The sequence below is a fragment of the Rissa tridactyla genome, chromosome 1 (genome assembly GCF_028500815.1).
Source record: "Rissa tridactyla isolate bRisTri1 chromosome 1, bRisTri1.patW.cur.20221130, whole genome shotgun sequence".
Classification (NCBI taxonomy): Eukaryota; Metazoa; Chordata; class Aves; order Charadriiformes; family Laridae; genus Rissa; species Rissa tridactyla.
In genome coordinates this window covers 13,381,874-13,403,604 of record NC_071466.1, presented here as the reverse complement: position 1 = coordinate 13,403,604, position 21,731 = coordinate 13,381,874, and the positions used below count along the sequence as shown (strand labels likewise).

General features: G+C 44.4%; 1 protein-coding gene across 5 annotated transcripts in view; it reads right to left on the bottom strand.

The window, feature by feature from the left end:
* Nucleotides 1-21,731, bottom strand: part of FAT3 (FAT atypical cadherin 3) — a 357,170-nt gene that overhangs the window by 230,570 nt on the left and 104,869 nt on the right. For all 5 annotated transcript variants that reach the window (XM_054187680.1, XM_054187684.1, XM_054187685.1 and 2 more), the window contains exon 3: nt 3,427-3,741. In XM_054187680.1, the coding sequence (XP_054043655.1) occupies nt 3,427-3,741 (315 nt within the window). The remainder of the gene's footprint in view (nt 1-3,426; nt 3,742-21,731) is intronic.

The window sequence follows — 21,731 nt, the reverse complement described above, 5'->3', positions numbered from 1 at the left end:
GCTTCCGCTATCCAGATAGTCAATTAAGATTGTAAGATTTGCCTGCAGTTATGGTCCTATATCAGAACTGGGAACAAAACCTGGACTGCCTATGTCCCCGCTTGGTGCCTTCATGAGATGGCAACACACGTAGTGGTACACATGCCCCCAGGAATCCGTGTGACCTGCGTGAGCTATAAAGCAGCTGAAAGTGAGCTCCAGGGGAAGGCAAGAACAGTCATTGCTGAGCTCCAATGACCACTGAGAAGGAGCACGAGACTGTGCAAAGGTGGAGGGGGACATGCCATGAGCAGGGTGCAGTGACACTCAGGGGTATTCCTCGTCGTACCAGCAAGGACCACCTAAGAAGAAGCTGGGATTACCCACTACGCCCAGGCTGTGCTGTGCCCCTCAGCGCTGCAGATAACCACATCGTCTGCAGTCAGGGCAGGACTGTCTGAAACACCACCCAGCCACCCTCCAGACGCACGCCATAAACTATGACATGCCCTGTGTCTTCATAAGAAACCCAGCTTTGTCGGTATAAAGCACCAAGTCCAAAAACTAAGAAAAAGGGCACAGGAGTTCAAGGCTAGTAATGCCTTATTCTCCATCAACAGTAATAGATTTCTTGCTGCAATATAGCCAGGTAATCTAAGGAAGAGATCTGTGAACCATGATCATTGCTTCTTCGCAGCGGAGGAAGCCAAACTCCTTTCTCTGACCTGTCTTCCTGAGGCTCCAGATAATCTGGGTTTAGGGGATACTCATTTCTGGCTGCAAATCCAGCAAGAGGTTTAACCCTGGGCACATTAGCAAAGCCCAGCCAGTAAGGGGTTGGAGAAACTTCTTAGCACCCCAAGCGCATCCATACGCTGCAGCCAACTCCCTGTCTTGAGTCAACGCCAACTTCTGCTGCCTCCCACGAAAGGATGTAAAAAATGTAGGATGCTGCCTTCGTGTTGCCTCTCAGCACCTGACTACTCACAGGAGAGAGATGTCAGTTTGTTGGCATTGTTTAAACTTGTAAAGTGACACAGAAAATAAAAGATCCCCTTTCTCACGAACGACTGCTCTCCCCTGACAGCAGGAGCACGCTCGCTCAACCCACGTACAGGGCAATTGCCGCATATTTGGGTTCACATGAAACCTTTTCATCTTGATTATACAGCACACTGCCGCATTCGGGGCTGCTGTGTAAAGCACTGCATGAGTTATTGCTGTGCTGAATCCCAGCATGCAAACGGGGTCGGGATGCTACAAACCTCTTCTGCGGGTGCAGAAGTCACCCGTATAAAACAACCAGAGTGTAAATTGCTGTTTTAGAGAAACTAATGCACCGCAGGGTGATGGCTGAAAGGAGCCTGGCCAGAGACCACAGGGGCACTCTCTAGAAAAATCCACTACGCTCTTATTCCTCGGACATCAGCATCCTGTTGGGAGAAAGCATCCTGATACCAAGGCTGGGCAGGTAGAACTGGCCACACTTCCAAGGGAGGATGAGATCTTTGTGTTCATGACAAACCTCCCTTTTGGGACAAGGCACCTCTGTGCACACATGCTCTATCGACCCCAAAATTTTGAAAGGCAAAAACAAAGTAAAAGAGGCCGCCCTGCCCGGCTCTCACTGCTCTGCATTTGGCATGGAGCAAGGTGGACAGGAGGTGACGGTTTATGCCTGCCATGACAAATCCCAGCCAGCCACCAGCCAGGATGCTCACCAAACGCAATGGGGGCCCTTTGGGGGTTACCCAAGCAGCAAAGTTACTCATCCTGAAGCCTTAAACCCTCAGACAGCAATTTCCTTGGCGCAAAATGAAGACGAAACATCTTCAGCGTTCAGTGCCATGACAGAGAATGAAGATCTCCTTGTCAGGGAAAAATATCCTGCCCGATGCTCCAGCAGGATGAAGAGCCACCCCGCACTGTGTGCTACCAGGCCAGGGGGCTGTGGGGCTGCAGCGCGCCCGGCTCTGGTCCTCGGCACGGCCTCATCCCGGCTGCCGTGCGGATAAGGGGAACTGTGCCGAGCAGGTTGCTCTGCGGGAGGAGCCGACGGGAGGGAAGCACAAGCATTAAACACTGCGGAGTCCTAACTCTGCTACTTTGCCCAGATGGGATTTATGGGGTGGGGAGGGGGAGAAGGGATGCAGATGGAAGAGCCATCTTCGGCCATTTCAAGTGTTAAAAATAAGTGAGATATGTGCCTTAGGGCTCGGCAGATTGAACACAGCGATTATACATGCTCACTGATTCTTCACCTGGGCTTATGCCTGAAAAGATCCTGACCCCTTCTTATGCCACACATTGCAATAGGTTTGCCCAGCCAAATGTTGAAAATGTATTTAGTGAACATCATTTTCCTACACCAAATTAAAAATCTTCCCTCTCTGGTCTACTCCTGGTGTTCTAGCCACTCAGAAATTTGCAGCAGATACAAATAAACATTTTTTTCAAAAAAATCAAGGCCCTAGAACAAAACCAGGAGCATTACAACCAGCATGAGAGCTGTGTGAATCCTCTGAACTACTTTGATAAAGATCAACCTATTGCTGCGAAAGCCGACCCAATTCTCTAGCTGCGAACCATGCTGGAGGGTCACCAGCAGCCAGAGAAGCGAGGGACGGACAGGTACATGCCAGAGCGAGGACACCTGTGGCCAAGCATAGGTAGGCACCCAGCAGAGCATCCATGAACTCGGGCTACATCTCCTGGGGCGATTTCTTCCTCAACGAGGCACCCGGGAAGCCTGGGTCAGCAAAGGCACCGAGGGTACAGAGATGCGCAGAGCCCATCTGCACGGGCACAATGCTCCACCGCCAGCCAACAACAGCACTTTAACTTAAAACAACCACCGTATCTGCAACACTGTACCCACAGGCTACATCCCCAGCCGTTACAAATCAATGCAAACACACGGTGGTTTGTTTTTTTTTCTAATGGCCAGAGGGATTTTTAGGTCATCTAAACTGTCTTTTTGTATAGAGCAAGCTGTAGAAATACATCCAGCTACTGTAATGTGGAGCCTAATTACATGTGCTGGACAATCATCGTGCCACTTACTTCCACGGTGCTTACAAAGGACAAAACGCCACTCTGTGAAGCGCAACAGCTTGAATCTGCTTCCTAACATTGCTCGGCAGACCCAGCGTAGCAAAGTCTCATCCCTATAGACACAGGGAAGAGGCAACAGCCAGCAGCTATTTGGTGACCTAGAGAAGAGCGATCGCTGCAGCAGCACATCTGCAGCACGTCATCTGCCAGCGTGCTCGTGTACGGATGCGAAAGAGGATGCTTTAGACACATACAAGATGCTTTAGTCACCTAACTAACCAGAAAACAGAGGTTTTGAAAGCAGTGCCATGCCAGTGGATCCTGGAGGGGAGCAAGGTGGTAAACATTTAAATCGCGTATTCCCACCACCACAAGGCAGCAGGATTTCATTACCTGTTTTGGGATTGATTACAAAGAAGTTCTGGGGATTTCCACTTGTAATCCGGTAAGTCAGTTTTTCATTAGTGCTGGAGTCAGGGTCCTGGGCTTGGATCTGAATGACAGATACATCCTTCGGGGAGTTTTCCATGACGGCTGGGTAATAGATAGGCTCAGAGGTGAGGGGGGCGTTGTCATTCACATCCTCCACTTCAATGTAGACTTCGATGGTTGTGTAGAGTGGGACGACACCATGATCAGTCGCATACACCGTCAACCAGTAGGATCTGGTCGTCTCCCGGTCAAGAATATCTGCTGTGTAGATAACTCCTGCAGAAAAAACAGCAAGCAGAGGATCTCAGGAATAGGATCAATGAAATGTCACATCTATTTTGATTTGGCTGTACTATAGAAATGTGTTCCGCGTATAACAAATGTTCTACCCTTAGAAAAATTAAAGTTGTACATAAAACAAAAACGTAAACTTGAACTCGGGCATTGAACCCTGATCAACATCTCAGTCCTTTGTCCCCAGAAATTTTTGTGTGTGTGCGTGCGAGTGTCTGTAAAAAGATGGCTCTTCATAAAGTGTCCTAATGTCATAGCCAATTCTTTGCCAGCAGAATAACAGAAGAAACACCGTCATTTTCTGCTGGTGATGCGAACTTGTATAAACCTTAGTAGAGAGGGCTATCGCCACTGACAATGAATTGCACAAGAGAAAGTGGCTTCTCTTTTCAAGCTCCTGCCAGCGTCCTTGCTGAAGAAAAAAGCCGAGGTGGCAATTTAAAATAAATACATTCAAGTTCAGTAGACAGTAAATTTAATAATGAGATCACTCACTGCACAATGCCAAAATCTTGGATTATCAGCAATCAAAAGCTCATGTAATAGCTCTTAGACAACCAGTATATCCTCTTTTATCACATAGGAAGGGTTTGGCCACTCTACTACTGATGTAAGAAAACATCAGCTGTTTTCCTACTTGGTCAAAAGTGTGTTTGTAACAGAGCCACAAAGAGACATGGCACCTGCCACTCCACCACCTCCATGTCTGCATGGTTCCTGCCACGATGGACTTCTACCCACCTCATTTCTTCCTAAAGTGATTTAGAAGTCCATCCTCCTCCTGAAATGAACACCAAAACCACAATGACTTTTATAAAAACAGATATAGGGCCCTGAAACCAGAAACACCTCCAAGCACTGGAAGACCTGCCCGTATTTGCATAGTCCAAACCTTCACTGACTTGAGCACTGACCACGAATGCACAGAGCATCAAGTACACCAGTACCACACACACAATCACCCCAGCGTCAAAATATGCAAATGCACTTTCCCACCACTTCTGTGACACATACACCAAGAACATCTTCCTCTCTTAATACAGCATTATTAAGTCTTGGGCGACAAGTGGATCTCAAGCTTGAGACATACTAAAAAGGACAGTTTGCAGGCCATCAAGTCATGTCATTGATAGAAACTGGTGGAGAAGTTGCAGGGCAAGACAGGAACACAAGAAACCTCAATTTAGTCTCAGATGTGCTTGATGCAACTTCGAACAACATCATTATCAGTTAACCACCGAGGAAAGAGCTGCTGTAAAATCAGTGCTAATAAGGGATGTTCACGTCTCTGTGGTTTTTTTTAAGTATCAGACTGCACTGAAAGTTTCTGTGAGAACCTGAAGTCTTAGACAGGCTCCGTGTTCAGCCGCTCTTCAGAGCATGGGCTGCCAAGGAGGGATCCTCCTTGCCAGTCCTATCAGGAATCCTTCTTAATGGGGTATGTAAAGTTCAGATGTGATTTATCTACGTTATTCCTCAGCCTCAATCTTACAACCTATGCATCAAATCTGGCTTTTTAGATTATACCAGCAATTAATCCCTTTATGACACTGGATTCAGACAAGACCTTTGGTTTTAAATTTAACTGGTAACTCCATTCCATTTCTTGAAGAGCAGCCATGAAAATGATGGCCCTGTGCTGCTGAGACAACAGCAGAAGGGATGGATTTGATGGCCTGATAGAGCTTCTGATGTCTAACAGTATGAAAAGCCCCGGTGCAAGCTTCGCCAGACATTTCACAGCAGAACACGTTCTATACTGAAGTTTACCGGCAAACACACTAAATGGCTTTTATGAGGGGTAGCAGCAAGAGGCCAATGATGTAACATCTGTCCTAAGGGACTGCCACCCCTGGAGTAAGACAGAGAAGCCCACCCAGCAAGAAGGGATGCTGCCTGTCCCCAGGGAGCCAGGCCCTGGCTCCCGACATCCCCCATCCGACTCTGCTCTGGGCAGGAGGCAGCACAGAACCCACCACACCGTTACAGAGATGCCTGACTTCTTGCCCTTCTCGTACAGGACACGTCTTTTTTAAAATTTTCTAAGTCTTGTTTTCAAGTTTGGATTTTTTTATTATGTTTTTTAATGCTAGTTTGAACTGAGAAGTATTTTCCTACTATTTGATCAACCATAGAGAGAGGAAGGGGAAAGGAGCAGTACCAATTCCAGCCATGTGCGGGCTTAGGTCTTTTTCTAGTGACATCAGATTCATGTCCTTCTTGCTCAGATGTATTATTCACCCAACAAAGGTGAGCAACGCAGCACTGGAGGACAAAGGCAGAGTGTATTCTAAATATTCTTGTCGGCAGCTGCCTGTGCTACATAATGACTTTCTGTAGAAACATGGGTGAAATATGTAGTGAACCGTGATGAAAATGCCTAGAAGTCCAGAAGAGAAATTACATCGCAGGGATAAGAAGAGCCCGTAATAAATGACGCCCCATGGAAATAAATAAACAAATAGCAAAAATCCATGTGGGCAAGGATGAGGCAAAAAAAGATGACCATCAGTGCTCCTAGAGATGTTGATTTATTCAGAAGACAAGAAGAATTATTTTAGATCATTAAACAAAATTTGAAATAAGTAGGGTTTTCCCCCAGTGAGAGCACAGAAGGTTTTAGCAGATTAACCTCTGTTTATGAAGCTGAATTTCACTAATGCTGAGCTGATAATAAATCTATCTTCTGAGTCGTTCCTTCATTTTATGACTCCTGGCAACAGTTACTTTCCATTTCTGTATTTCAGAAGGAAAGGATCATTGAACAAGTGTTAGCAACTGCCAACGGGTCTGCTACACTGGTTCTTCTTTTGACTTTTGATTTATTAAAAGGTCCCAGAAATAAATTAATTCCTTTTGCTCAATATGTCTTGTCATTACACCTGTCACCACCACACAGCAGCTTGATAAATAAGTAGAAGGTCTTTGTTCGCTGTCAGATTTTCCATGTGGAAACCCTTCCGCTGCCTCGGGAACACCTTCTACCATGCTCTCAAATGCCCTGCACAAAATGCCTCCTTTCTGTCTACCCAAATATGGGCCTAAAGTTAGTACCCACAGGAATACACGTGCTGCCCAAATATTTAACCAATCTGTCTACGTAGATATGGGTGACACCTTCCAGATGGATGTCAAACGTCATCTTCATATGAGGTGTTAACTCTGAAGACTAATGATGACGCTGGATTATCAGCACTGCTTCTTTATCATTATGGCATGGAAGCAAAAAGGCTGACAGAGCTGGCATCAGGACCTGCAAAACATTCCCTGGGGCAGTCCGTAGGCAGGCTCTCACTCACTTTAGCTGAGTGAAATTATGGGAAATGCCAAGAATATCCATGGATAAGACCACAACAAATTCAAAAAAGACCTCACTCCAAAGCTTATAGATATTAACAGATACAAAAGACAGAACTTCGTTTTCAGGGCCAGAAGAGCAGAGGGAAGGAGAGGCCTTTGGGAGCAGCTCTAAGGCTTTTCTTGGACAGCTTTTGTGGTGAATTCTTCCCAGCCCGCTAATTAGAAGGGAAACATGAACAATGTGATGACACCTGAGCTAAACAAATCAAGAAGTAAGAAGAAACACCAGCAGAGATCCTGAAAATTTCAAAGTGATTAAAAAAGAAAAAGTTTCAAGATTTTGCAGACGCATTTCTGAACGAGACAGAAAAAACAGATGTTCCCATCCACTGGGACACTACGCCACGGAGGCACTACTGCATTTCTACATGAGGCAGCTGAAATCCAACCGAGCAGCCTGTAAGCCAGCTCTTTATGTCACCCTCGGCCAGATTTTGCAGTATCCCTGAAGGACTGAAGCCAGCACTTCCGCAGGCCCAGGGCAGCCTCAGAAATAAAGCCAGCCATCAATCCAAAAAGAGGTGCCACCGATACGCTTGCCACTGCATTCCTCCAAGCACATTTGCCCTATGCGATTCGCCGAGTACCACGTGCATTACGAACACTGTAAGTGAAAAATAACAACGGAGTGCATTAATCGCTGATTAAAATCCTGGGCACATTTATATGTAAATTAAGTGCAGCCCTTGGGCTCGGCGATGTGCCAGCAATGCAAAGGTTGTGGTGCTTGTTTCTCTTAAAGGCTTGTTTTCCCTCTTTCCCGGGGAAAATAATGGGATAATGTTTTCTGTATGGCTCCTGCAAGTGGCGCACACTGAGACACTGCCTTATGAAGGGCGAAGGCTGAAAAAAAAGGGGTGAGAAGCTACTGGCTATAAAAGTGGACAAAGAATCAGCGAACTGGATTTCCCTCCTTCCACTCCCCCTGATTTGCTGCACATCTTTCAGCAGACCACTTCAAATGACGTGGTCCACTCAAAATTATCTGAAAGTTATGTATTTACTATAGCCATGAGAAGCTCTTAAAACAAAAAGGGATTAGAGAAAAGCATTATTTCTTTCCTCACCTCTTTTTTGCCCCCTGTTTGTTTACCTTATGTGTTTGACAGTACTTTGTGTATAGGTCAAGTGATGAATGGACCTGCCACAGCTCTGCAAGAGAGTGTTTACTGGAGCTGTCAAGGCCGGGTGTTTACATAGGTGCCCATCGCCATGGATATCTGCTTCACACATATGTTCCTCCTAAAAGTCAGATCATCCTTCACGAATACTCTCAATAGTGCAAACACTAAAAGGAGTTCAATTCTGTTTAGGTTTTTTCAAGGTAAGATTAAAAGACAACTTGGTGGTCTGTAAGAAGGTGGGCAAGGAAAAGTCAGAGGAGAGTAACGAGGCTCTTTAATCTAGCTGAGAAAAGCAAATTGAGGTCTGATGGCTGGGAGTCAATGGCAGAAAAAGGAGAGTGCAAATACTGAAAGTGGAGGAGTCTGGCAGGAGCAACTGCTTGCCAGGGACAGGCCAGAATCTCCCATCTTTTGGCATCTTGGTACTGGGGCAAGACAATATAATCTATTCTTCTATCCAAGTTATTGACCTAGATGCAAAAAATAACGTAGAATGTGATTTTGCTGAGTGACTCAGTAGCCTGTGTTATAAAAGTTGCCAGTGTAAGTAGTCATACTCTCAGTTTCGGCAAACGATGAACAAGATATGGGGAGGTTCCTGCACAGACAGAAAAAGGACTGGTTTGGAAGTATCTGCTACTCCTCCAAAAACTTCTATCACACAGAAGTATTACAGAAAATCCCGTAATTATCTCTTTTTCAAAATACTGCAGTGGTTTTGCAGGGGGGCATCCTGCTTAGCACCACCAGCTCTTCCCAGTCATCCAGTTGAGAAGAGCCTCAATGACAAGATGTTGCTTGCTCTTCTCATCCCTTTTCAGGAATATGAGGTAATTGCACAAATCAGCATCTCAGATTGGGAAACCAGGAAAGCCAAATAAAGTGAACAGCCCACTTATTCCCAATGCCTGACCCAGGAATGGCCACAGAGCGGGGCAGGAGGAGTGGTAGGCAGCAACGGCAGAACCTGTCCTCAGCACAAGCTGAAGCACGGGAGAGAGGTCACCCTACAGCAGCACACTCACAGATATTCCCAGCTGCCAAAGTGTGGGATGCCCCTTCCCACTCAAAGCCAGATCCTCACTAGTGCAAATGCAAGGTTTAGTGGTTAAAGTAGCTATAAAAATATATAATCTTTAAGCTGACTGAAGGACAAATGGTGATGGATGCACCTTCCTGACTCCAGCCCCTGGGGCAAAGGCCACGTCAGCTTCTGCCACGCGAAGTGTGACAAAAACGCATTTCCCGAGTTCCGAGTCTGCCTCTGACTCCTCCAGCTCCAAAACAAAGGGCCTCAGTGCAAACCAGCTACAAAGTAGAGGCTAGTTTGTCTCCAAATTAAAACGAGAGGAATGGGTCAGTCGGGAATGCCGACTGACAGCGGAGTACTCAGGGTTCTGTTTCATCCCTCAAAGGAAGAAAAGAAAAAATCACTGATTCTGAAATGCTACTAATTATTCACGACCCTCATCAAAGACTCTACGAATCTCATGGCAGTAAACACAACACCTTGCTCATCACCGAGCCGTCAGCCAAAGGTCCTCAATTCCATTGCCCTGCTGGGAAACAAACAATAAATAAATGCAGCTTTAGAAGAAAACAGTTGAATAATGAGTTGGGTTTTTTTTTCCAAAATTTGTCGGTCTAAACTACGTAGGGGGAAGAAGGAGCTTACACACCTCATCCAGCTGCACCAAGATGAAGACTTTACACCCACCTACCCGCGCTCCTGCCCCGGAGCTCTGGCCGGATCCTGCCCCCACACATCGTTGCACAGGGGGGGCATGGAAAGATTTGTGACTGTAAACGCAAATGCCAGAGCTAATCCGGATTCCTTGCATTAAGAAAAGACGTGATTTTTGAAGGACACTTAGCAGAGAGCTATCGTAGGCAGGAAAAGTTTAAAAATACTGCAAGCCCATTATTCATCAAACCAATGAATGTAAAATCAACCAAAATGGCATGATTTGTAGACGGGAATTTCACACCCAATTAAGGAAGAAAATTTACGATTTCAAGAAAGCTAACATTACGCCTAACCCATATATTTTTTTATTTAGGTCCTTCACATAGAATGGTTCTGTGTGTATAAAATCAGCGCATACCTCTTTTAGGAGATATTTATTTCGTTATTTCCATTAAGGGTAAACTGTAAATATAACCCACAGGATTAAACAGTTTTAGCGTAACGAAGACGTGAACCTGAGCACCGATGCCAGAGCGATTCAGCACACTGGGGCCACCAAAGCCAGTGGGAATCAGAATAAACCATACATTATATTCACCCCTTTTTAAAGTCTTCTCGAGCCATGAATCACCAGTGCCAGTTCTGAATACGGACGGCGGTATCACATCAGCCACAAACTCAACCGGAGCATGAAGGAGACCTATCGCTCATCCCCCCCACCGCTCGCAGCCGGCAGCTTTGAAAATCAGGCTCCTTACTTTGGTGATTAAGCGCTATTTCAGTGCCTTCATTTAAGCCCCCCCATTGTGCCAAGCGTGGCCTCCTGTTTTTATTTTATTGCACAAATTTCGCAGGCTTTACTGCATATTAAAACGCAAACCCAGCTCCTATTGAAGCGAATGGAAATATCCCCATTGACTTAAACGGAGATTAGATCATGCCCAGGAATGAGTCCAAAAGCAATATTAACTTTGTGAGACTACCTAGAACTTCCTAATATTCTTTTGTCTGGTTCAAATATAAAACATATATAATAAACCATGCTTGACAAAAAACGCAAGACAGGTAACACTCCTGTCTAGGGCTTAGCTTTTAATTTTCTCTTTTTTTACAGATGTTTTGAATGTACAAATTTACTGTTACCTTAAAACACAGTTTCTGCAGTGAATATTACGTCTCATTTCCCAGAGCAGTAAAAGAGAATTAGAAAGCCAATCCTCTGCAATTCTATTTCCACCGACACTGGACTGGCCTGCAAATACACCTTTTACAGTGTTATTACACGCAATATTATGAATATCACAACCAGTCAGGATCATCACAAGGACTTTCGACATGTTAACTAATGTAATATATCTGCAGGTAATAGATAAGCAGGTAGATAATGTTCAGGTTCACAGCTCTTACTGGACAGGACATGCCACTGTGTGTTTCAGGGGCAATTTCAAGTGTGGGCTCTTTCCAAAGGGGGACCACCGCTGCTGTTGTGTGCAAGGCATTGGGTGTGCAGAGGGGCTGTGAACTGCTTCTGCTCGTGGAATAAACCACCACCACCCAATGGTTTAGACCAAGCGCAGACAGTTGGTCTGAAATCCAGATCAGGTACGTATGGAAACTTCCTCTGACCTCAGAGGTCTTGGGACAGCGAACAGCCCCGGAAATGTCAGGGATACTCATGTGCCCGGGATGCACAGTGCGATTGGAGATCAGGTCTGGCAGGGAGTCATTAAATCAGGTACAGCCCCATCGGCACGACTTGCACGGGCATGAACCTGACACCAGGCTGGTGATGGTGTCCTGCCTGAGCACGGACCCTGGCCAGCCATGCCTCAGGCTGCAAAACACAAACATAACTTCATTTACTACAGGTAGAGGGGAAGTTCAACTAATTAAAGGCAATAATCAAGTTTAGGTCTGGCCAGTGACCCCTCAAATCAAAAGAATAAGAATAAATATATGTGTATGTTTACATATGTGACAATGCTAATATATATGAATATATTAATATTTACCAATGTATGTGTATTTATATATAATAAATCCATATAAAGGAATACCAACAAATATGGAGTGTATGTGTGTGTATATATATATTCATATATATATATGAATGCTGTGATTCAAAGGGTAAGTGTTGCATACCAAATTAGCAGTGCCACCCTCCATAGGGACTGGGTTTTCTCAGGGGTCCGCGGGTGTCCCAAAGCAGACACCAAGGCTGCAGGACCGCTGCCACAAGGGCAGACTTCCCAGTAAAGCACCATCTTAATAGCACTGAAATGGAGGCAAAACTCCGATTAGGTGCTTGACCTTCCAGGCTACTTGTATTTTGAGTTTTGAGGTAAGATTCTTCCTTCTTCACCTTCAAATTACTTAAATTAAATGTTGCTGGTTTCCTTTGCTTGCTTTATTTGGGGAGGGGGAGGGCTTACAACTTCACATCAAAATGAGCTATCACTTAAATACAACATCTTCAAGGTCACTTACACATCAATTTCAGAGCAATTTTCCAAACACATCATCAAGACGCTGAACCAGAGGCTTAGTCAAATAAATTCTCTATCTTCTTCCATTTATGAATTAAATGAAATAAGATGTGCCAACATTTTCACCTGACTAGGCTTTATTATGGTTTCTGTGTCTTCCATCACATCCCTCTACTTATTTAAAGAAATATCCATATTCATCTTGCTTTAATATTTTTTGCTTGGGTGGAAGAAAAAAATAATCTTACATAGATAAACAAAAAATACACAATGGACAACTCTGGAAGAACCAAATTGCCTTCAAAGGCACAAATACTATAAAGAAACCCTCTTATTTTATGAATAATCTCTGTCAAAGCTTAACACACTCCATCACTGCCAAACAATGCAATAAAACCCTGCAGTAAAACCAGGCTGAGAGGAGCCGTGAAGCCCCGGCAATGACTAAACCACTGCCACTTACCATTTGCTACTCACTACAAGTGCTTGAGAACGACGGGACAAACTGTGACACTGCTCTGACAAATGGGATGTGCTGTGAACCCGCATGGCTTGAGCCGTATCCTTCAACTTTTATGAAGACGGGCTGCCGCTGGCATCCCTTTTACCCAGGTAGATCCTTCCTCTTTGGTCTCAGAGACACAGCAAAATACAATGCTTATTTATGGGATCAACTTCTTCCTCTTCGCTGGGCACGTGCAGGCTCAACTTTTCAGACAAAGTGGCAAAAAAGCAAATGAAAAGTGCAATTTTGACACGGTGGCAGGTGTTGTGCAAAATTCAGATACCTCAAGCTTTTATAAATGTTGGCAGGAAGGCCCAGTATGGGAATATGTGCTTAATGTAACTCAGAAGAACAACAGCTGATGGTACAATTTCACTCTACTGACTATGTTTGGTTTTTTTCCTTTTTTTAAAGCACTTGTGGCTCCTGGGTTTTCAGCCACACATGAATTACAAACTGTGAATTCTCTTCAATATTATAATCCCTCTGTATGCATTTATCCCTCTCTATCTGTTTTTCCCTACAGCAAACTGCAAGTTCTGCCCTGTTTTCTGAGCACCATGAGAACTACCGCACTCTTGCATGCCTTGTGCCCACCTCTGCAGCCTTCCCAACCAAACCGAACGTGGGAATGGTACCAGCAGAAATCCTCACGTTGTTAGCACCAACGATGAAAGCTGTTAAACCTCGATAATAAGCCGTTTGTATGGAGGCATTTTTGCTCAAAGGGTCTGGCAAATGCCCAGAGTAACCCAGATTTTCTGTACGTTCCCTTTAGTAGATTAATAAAGAGATCAAAGTCCAACCCATGTGTCCTCTGCCGGGAGGACTAGGAAGATATTTTAAAAAGAAGGGTTTGCTCCTGGTTATTTTAGAAATGAAATCAGAAGCGGAGCAAAGCTGAAGCAGGAACAAGAGATGGAGAAAAAAGGCAAAGGATGCTCAAAAGGATCCCAATAAAAGTCCTGGCAAGGGACTTCTGTGCAGGGTCCTCTTCCTTTACACAGAGCTCTGTATCTTTTGTACTGCCTACTGTATGAGAGATCGTTTTGGGAACCCTTCTACAAAATCTGTGCCGATCTGCTTCAGTTGTCCAGCTGCCCTGGAGAGCGAGTGATTCCTCATACCGAGGAAGGCGATGCTGACCTTACCTAGGCTCAAGTACAACAGAAACAGGCCCTGGCTCTTCTGATGGATCTCAGCACTGAGCATTGCCAGCCAGCGCAGACAAGCGACTAGTGGGAATATTCCACCTAGTAAATGTCTTTCACTTTTTAGTTATATATATTTTACTGGAAACAGAGTATTATTATATATGATACTGGAAATAGAGTCATCTTTTTTTTTTTCTCCCTTTGTTGCTGTTTCTTTCAGCCCACAGCAAATGGGCAACCCCATGAAAAGAGTAACATTAACCCCGAAATCTGCCTTTATCTTTCTCTCTACTCAAAAACAAACCCACAGGAGTAGTCAAAAAGGAGAGAAAAAGTACTTCTGACAGGGTTTAGTTGCCACGCTGTGCTTGAACATGAACACTGCAGGGAAGAGGGGAGCATGATGCGCACAGCAAGCACCAGAGCACCATGCCCTGCACGGCACAGGCGCGTTTCCTCTGCTTGGAGGTGCCGAGCATGACTCTGGAGTCTACTTTACAAAGCATGTAAAAAAAATAGAGAAGATTAAAAGAAAAAAAAAAAAAAAAGAGTTCCACAACCAGTATGAGGAGCAGAGACAATGATTTACAGTAAGAGAGTTTAAGATTTCAATTTGCTAAGCTTATTAAAAAGAAGATGGAGAGGCAACTTGATTAGAAAATCCATGTAAAGTTCATGGGGAAATATTACTGGGAAGTAAAGGGCTCTTTAATCTAACAAAATAAGGTGGAGCAACACCTAATGATTGGAAACTGAAGCCAGGAAAAATAAAATTAGCAATCAGCTTGATACTCTTCTTTATTATTTATTTTTTTAGGCGGGTGATTAATTCCCAGAATAATTTCCTCCTATCTCTAGACATCTGCAAGCGAGGGCTACAAGCTGTTGGGGGAGAAACATTCTGTGGCAAATGTATGCTACACTTTAGGCAGAGAAAGATCGCTCAGTAAAGAGGTACCAAAGTGATATGTAACAGACAGCAATATAAATGGGATGAAACCGAACGACCTGGTCTCTTCTGGGCACTACGGATCTGTGAACATTGTCCAGCTGTCTTCCCCAAGGAGGATGGAGAGAGGAGGTTCACCAGATGGTGCTGGGCTGCCGCAGCGCTCCCAACCTGCCCAGCTCCACTCCCATGGTCACTGTTTCATTGTCCCAACAGCCCCTGCACTGCCATCCCCATGGAGGGGAGAACATACACCTGGTGAAAAAACAGCTCCTGGTACCTTCTCACTTTCACTTATGAGGGCACGCAAGAAACTGAAGAGCATGTTCCGGAGATGTGCGCAAGGCATTAGAAGCAGCACATCTGCTGACCGTGACCACCGGTGAGCCCAGAGCAACGTGCACCACTTCTGTGCAGTCTGAGCACTCAGAGGGATGTACCGCGGGGGTGACAGGCAGTGAACAACCTGGTCCCCTTCCCTGCTTGAGCAGAAACTCTCAGATAACAAGAGGCGGCAGCCAACCTTGTGGCTTTGTAAGAACAATCAATTGACCTTGTGTTTCTTTGAGTGAATTTTCCAGTGGATAAGGGCCCTCCAGACAGTATATACTTTGACAACAATTGTCCATGATGCTGTAGCAGAACATTGCTGTTTTGCAAGGCAACACGCTTCGTGTTTCACTGTGAAATACAGACTGGATGCACTGAAACCTGATGTTTTATCCAGATCCACTTGCAGGACTCCCCTAGGTCTAGAAAATGTAAGTTTTTCCTCTGTATCACACTGGCTTTGCTTACAGGAGCCAGGGTACGTGACAGCTAGCATGTTGAAAAAGAGGTGACTTGTTTTGAATCAGGACTACTGCTTTAAACTTCCCAGAAGCAAAGCATTTCATTTTTTCTTAAGTATGCTTTCAGGCGTACTTTCTCCTCTCTTCTCTAGAAAGGCCGAAAAAGAGACGCCCCCCTTTCATCCTTCATGTCCAGAGGGTGTAAAAAGGGTGTAAAAACACCTCAAGCTGCTGCTTCTGCTCTGGGCAGAAGTTTTGATGACTGGAGCAGAAAAAAAATGCAAGAGGGTTACCTGGAGGTCAAAATTTAGTTTAGATCACCTGTCAACATCAAAAAGATATGGAGCATCTCTTGCTGTTCACTTCAGAAAGGACAGGAGCTCAGTTTCCCATGTTGAACAGACACAAGAGTGACTCTGCTCACACTCCTAAATACAAGAACGGGTCTTACACCCCGGACTTCTTTCACTAATGGAGAATTACCTTCCACAAAGAAAAGGGTGTCCCAATGGACACCCTTTGCTGAACCTCTGCAGGGAAGCTACGCTAGTTTTTACCCACACCGTTATTCTGGTGTTACTCCAAGGAGGACCACAACCATTTGTGGACAGCTGGTAACAGATGGTTGAGAAGCTGGTATCTACCAGCTCATACCACAAACCACAGCAAACTCCTGATGCCCTCATCTGAGACGGCACGCTAAAAGGCAACTGATAACTGGGTCTGGCTCTTCCGTTAACTAAAACCTGAACTTGCAGACCTACAGAATTAGCAAGCAGGGCAGCACAGGACAGTCCAGTCCTTGACTATATGCTGAATTTAACTGTAGCCCTCTTGAAGTAACTGCAGAGTTTAGCCTTTCTCTTCAAACCGAAATGAGCAGGCTGAAGAACTGCCTGCTTAGAAATCATCCGCTTCCAAGTTACTTTTTGCACAACTTGACTGGCCCAAAAATCCTGCCCTGAACGTAATTCAAATACTATCATCTTCCTTAAAAGTTTGGGGTTTTTTTTAATGGTCTAATTTTGTGTGGAAGACAGTAGGCTGCTCCCGCAACTTTCTTTGAATCTCCCTTTCTCATTTCTCAACATCTACCCCAACAGCATGCATCTTTAACCTAAACCAGTCATCAGTGTTCAAAGATTACTCACAACTAAGCTGAATCTCTCCTAGTACAGCAAAAATATCCATAGAAATAGCCAAGAGCAATCCCAGATGCTTTCTAACAGGAAGGTCTTAGAGACAGCTACAAGCTTTGCATAGGAGACACCTCACCTACAGCCATATCTGTGATTGCAAAAACTGAAATACCTGGAATTCATTTCCATCTTGGATTTTTTCCAAAACCCCTTGAGCAACCTCGCGGTAACTCTGCAGGAAAAAACTACACGTGATCATTAAGATAGTCAGAACTTTAATTTTCTACCTTGGATAGAGAAGATGGAGCTGGGGTTCTAACAGCAAACCCAGCACGGACCCTGCACAAGCAGATCATAATTACACTTCTGTTTCACTCTTCATATTCTGTGTGATAATAAATCTAAGGGTCAAAGAGTATATGGGAATATACTGGAGTATATTGGTGCTACTCTTTTGATCTTGGGGAAGCATTAGTTTGACATTTATCTTCAAAAATCCTCCACAGGTAGGGTACTCTTCTTCAGACAAGAAAACAGAGGGGAGTGGGAAGTTGAGACACGCAAGGGAATGTGGCAAATCAGAGCAGTACGATAAAAGCCTCAATGCAGACAACCCTAGCGTGATCATTGGGAACGGTGCCAGTGACTCGGTGGGTGCCACTTTTTGCCTCTGAACAGAGTGAATCAAATAAATGTGCTGTGGCTGCTGCTCTCCGAAGCATAGCCTTTCATGTGAGACATAAAACACAGGCCCTTTTCGTACCAGAGTCCTCCGAAGTCATAGCACTTTCTGCCAGCTTTCCCTACCCGCTTTTCCAGGAGATGCTGTGGCTCTGGCCGAGATGTCGGGAAGTAAAGCAGGCAGCCTGGCACACCCGGACGCTCCCTTGCTTATTTGGGGCAAGGCTCGGGTGCACCCCATTGGAGTAAGTATTGCATTCCCCAGCTGGTGTGTATGTACATGCACGTAAACTGCAGCAGCTCAATTTTAGAGTGTTTTATGATGAGGTGGACTAAGCTCCCTAAAGAGGCGGAGAAAGTCAACGTCTTGATAAAGTAAATAATGAAATGTTGCAGTACCAATATACACCGTGTGATCCCTTGAGGGAAACCACAAGCACGAGCCCTAATGAAATAAGACACAGAAAACAAGGGCTTTGCTGTGGACACAACCCTTATGCTCTCATTATGCACCGCGGCGACTGCTATCACTTTATCACAGTTACTCATCTCGGTGAAATGCTGTTTATATGTACAGACAGATATATATATAGAAAAACACATGCACATACACTTGCACATAGATATATTCTAAATGAAAGAGGAAAAGTGATTTATTTTCATTTCTTTAAATGGCCAGACCATAAATGCATAGTATGCTTTCTCTGCATGGATTGCCTTACAAATCCATCATCCTATGCAGTTTAAAGCTTTCATAAACACTTATCATTGGAATTTGCATTTGTGAATATTTTAGCTTTTAAAAATGTCCTTGTATTTTATGCTTTAAGTTCTTAAAACACTCAGTAATACCAGTGTGGGCTTTTCCTAGGGCCAATCAATAGGCTGCACTTAAGATAGAAAAAGTCTATTTGTCTATTTATACATAATTTTGAAATGGAGATTATATTTTCAGTATAAGCAAATCATAAAATTGAATTTAATTATTTATTTATAATGCAACTTTGCTGCCTGTGGAAGCAATAAACCCATCCAAACAAAAGCAGGAAATTATCCCAGATCCAAGAGCAGGAGGAAGCATGGCTCCCTCTAATTGAGTTTCCTTTGTGCTTATCTTCTCGAGATCCCTTAGATTGTTTTCCAATTTTCATTTCCATTTCTTCCATTAAATGCCTCTAACCCATGACCTCCATTTACTGCCACCCATTTATCTTCCACTCTTAATTGAGATGTAATGTGTCCACTTGTCCAGCGCTGAGCACTAAAACTCTGACAGCACACTTGATAAATACTGGCTTCTTCAGGAAAGCTTACTTAGGAAAGTGCTATTCAAAACTCCAGTCTTGAACAGGTAAGTCTGCTCCATTAAACTTGAGTTTACCTTATAAACAAACCGTGGTGAGGACCAAAAACCCCAATAAAAAATAATAATATCTTTGGGTTTATTTGCTTTTTCTGGTACAAGATGGAATTAGATTTGTTTTGACCCTGGGAGGGTACAGGGTGACAGGGCCAGTGGGAAGAAAACATATAAGGCAGCTTTCAGCAGTCAATCATTTTTTACTTTCCAATAGAATAATTTTAAATGTAGTGCTTTGCGACCGAACTCCCTCCCCCAAGATACAGTGTATAGGAATTTCTGAAGGATGGCATTGTTCAGAAAATAGCCAGACCTTATACAACATCACCTCAGGAGCTCTTGACAAATATTAATAAAATTCCCAGCCACCAGGTGCTTCTGCACCCATTTAACCGAGGGGTAAACCCAGCATCAGGAAGTCAGAAATACAAGAGAAGGGAAAGAGTAAAGCTCCAGCTACCAAGCAGTCATTTTAATCTCACGGAGTAATGCTAAACTAAAGCAGGAAAGAACCAAGCAGCAATATCAGCCTCTTGGAGCAGTAAAATAAAATTAATACAGCACCCCAGGCTACTATTAAATTGTAAAATTTAAGAAAACATATCGTGGTCAGGCATTCAACCTCTCAAAATAAATAGATGAATCACTCCATGCTTATTCTAAACGACTGAATGTTTGCACCAGTGATACCAAGCAAAACACAAATTCGCTGGGATCCTGAAGGCGAACATCCAAGAGGAAAATTTTTCATTCAAAACCATCACACCCGGGACTAGGCTGGAAAGCTCTGGGGCCGAAACATCTGAATGGAGCGCGCTCCTATTTCATACTCCAGAGGTGTGACTGCGAATGGTGCCCACACACCCCAGAGAGTTCTAATTTAAGGTTAAGGCTTGGTAGTGATTGACTTGATAGTTGCGGCAGTGAGGTATGGAGAAGGCTACACGACTCGCAGCAGGGTGGCTGTGCCGAAGGCTGCCCAGCGGCAGCACAGCCCCACCGCTGCACGAGCCAGCGCCAGGCATCTCCCCAAACACTCCCAGGGGTCACTCCAAAGCGGAACAAGGTATCCAAGGAGGTTGAAGCACTTGGAATAATGTTTAGAGGCAGCCAGGAACAAGAAATAGAGGCTGCTCTATCTTACTTTCTGAAAGACCCTGACAGGCAAACAAGCTCTTCTCCCTGTTTTGCAATAGAGTCTCCAAAAACTGAACCAGGGAGTATTTTGCTATATATGGGTGCCATTCTCACACACAGTGACGCCGACAATCAGGTATCTACGTGGCTCCCAGCTGAGCAGAATATTAAACTTAATATTACAGCCATTTATAAGCTGAACACTGCACTGGAGTTATTCCTGCTGTCTCGTTCTCTCTGGTTGTCTGATAGCCACAATGAATGCCACCTCGAGACCATGTCACCCATTGCCGGCATGCCCCAGTTGACGCTCAAAGGCTTAGGTCAGGATAGCTGCTGGCACGGGAATGTATTATTTGAAAGGATCTCTGTTAATTGGCACTGCGACCACACCACTGCATGGCAGCACAGACTTTGCTTTAATCCCAGTTCGTAATTCCAAGAGAAGCTGTGCCGTTAAGATTTCTGATCCTGCACACCATCAGAGAAGATCATGGGAAGACACGACAGCATTACTCCGGCTGGTCAGTAGCTTTTAAGCAATGCACTGGGACACGCAAAGCAAGGTCTGATGGAATGGTCCCCGCAAGGGACTTGAAGGCACAACCAAAAAGTAAGGCAGAGGTTGAGAATGAGGAGAGACCATGAATGTTTGTTGTAGAAAGCATCACTTCGAGGACAAAACAGCAATGGCACTGAGATGACATTGGCATTCCCGGCATGAGCGCGCCTCAACTCGCTCGCTACCAAACAAGCATCTGGTGCCACCTAATTAAAACACCAGTTCCAGGAGGTGACATCCAGCATCAAGAATCAAATGAAACATCTGCTAATTCTTACAACAGCCAGACAAAACAAGCCTAAAAAAGGCAAAACAAACACACACACACACATTACTAACTTTGGCACTGACATCCCAACTGAACATAAGAACCGTATAAAATTCCCACACTATTAACCAGCGCATCTTCAGTTTAACTGATCAACTGTGCAAATTTGCTACAACACATGTTCAGCTGCTCAACGGGCAAAAATTGATCAAGTTTTACAAAAGTGGGTAAACACGCCTCACCGCACAGCATTGCACTGCGGAGGGGAAGCCTCCCTCGAGCTCACGCAGGCTAATGGCATAGGCTATTAACTCAGATGATTAAAGGACTGGAGACTTCAGAAATCTCAATACATGCATGGCCTATAATAGCACAATGCAGGGTGTGTTTTCCCCAGTGACAAACAGATGCTTTATTTTTATTTCTGCTATAAATAAATGGGTTTTTTTTTTAATAGGTGTAGATAATTAGGCATTGACATGGTTTCCAGCAGAGCAGCAATATTAAGCTACTACACTAAAGCCATTCATAAACTGAATACATTGCTGGAATTACTTTTTACTGTCATTATTATCCAACAATCTCTACAATATGCGTTGTTACCGCAGTAGTAAAATGATTAGATTCTGAGCATCGCTGGAAAACTGTAAGTAACACCAGGTAGGTGAACCCTTAGTGAAATCAAGTATTTAAGGAGAACTTCAGACGGTCTCTTATGCTGAGCTCTGTGGACTTCTGAAAACAGAGCAAGGACACAGTTCATTAACTT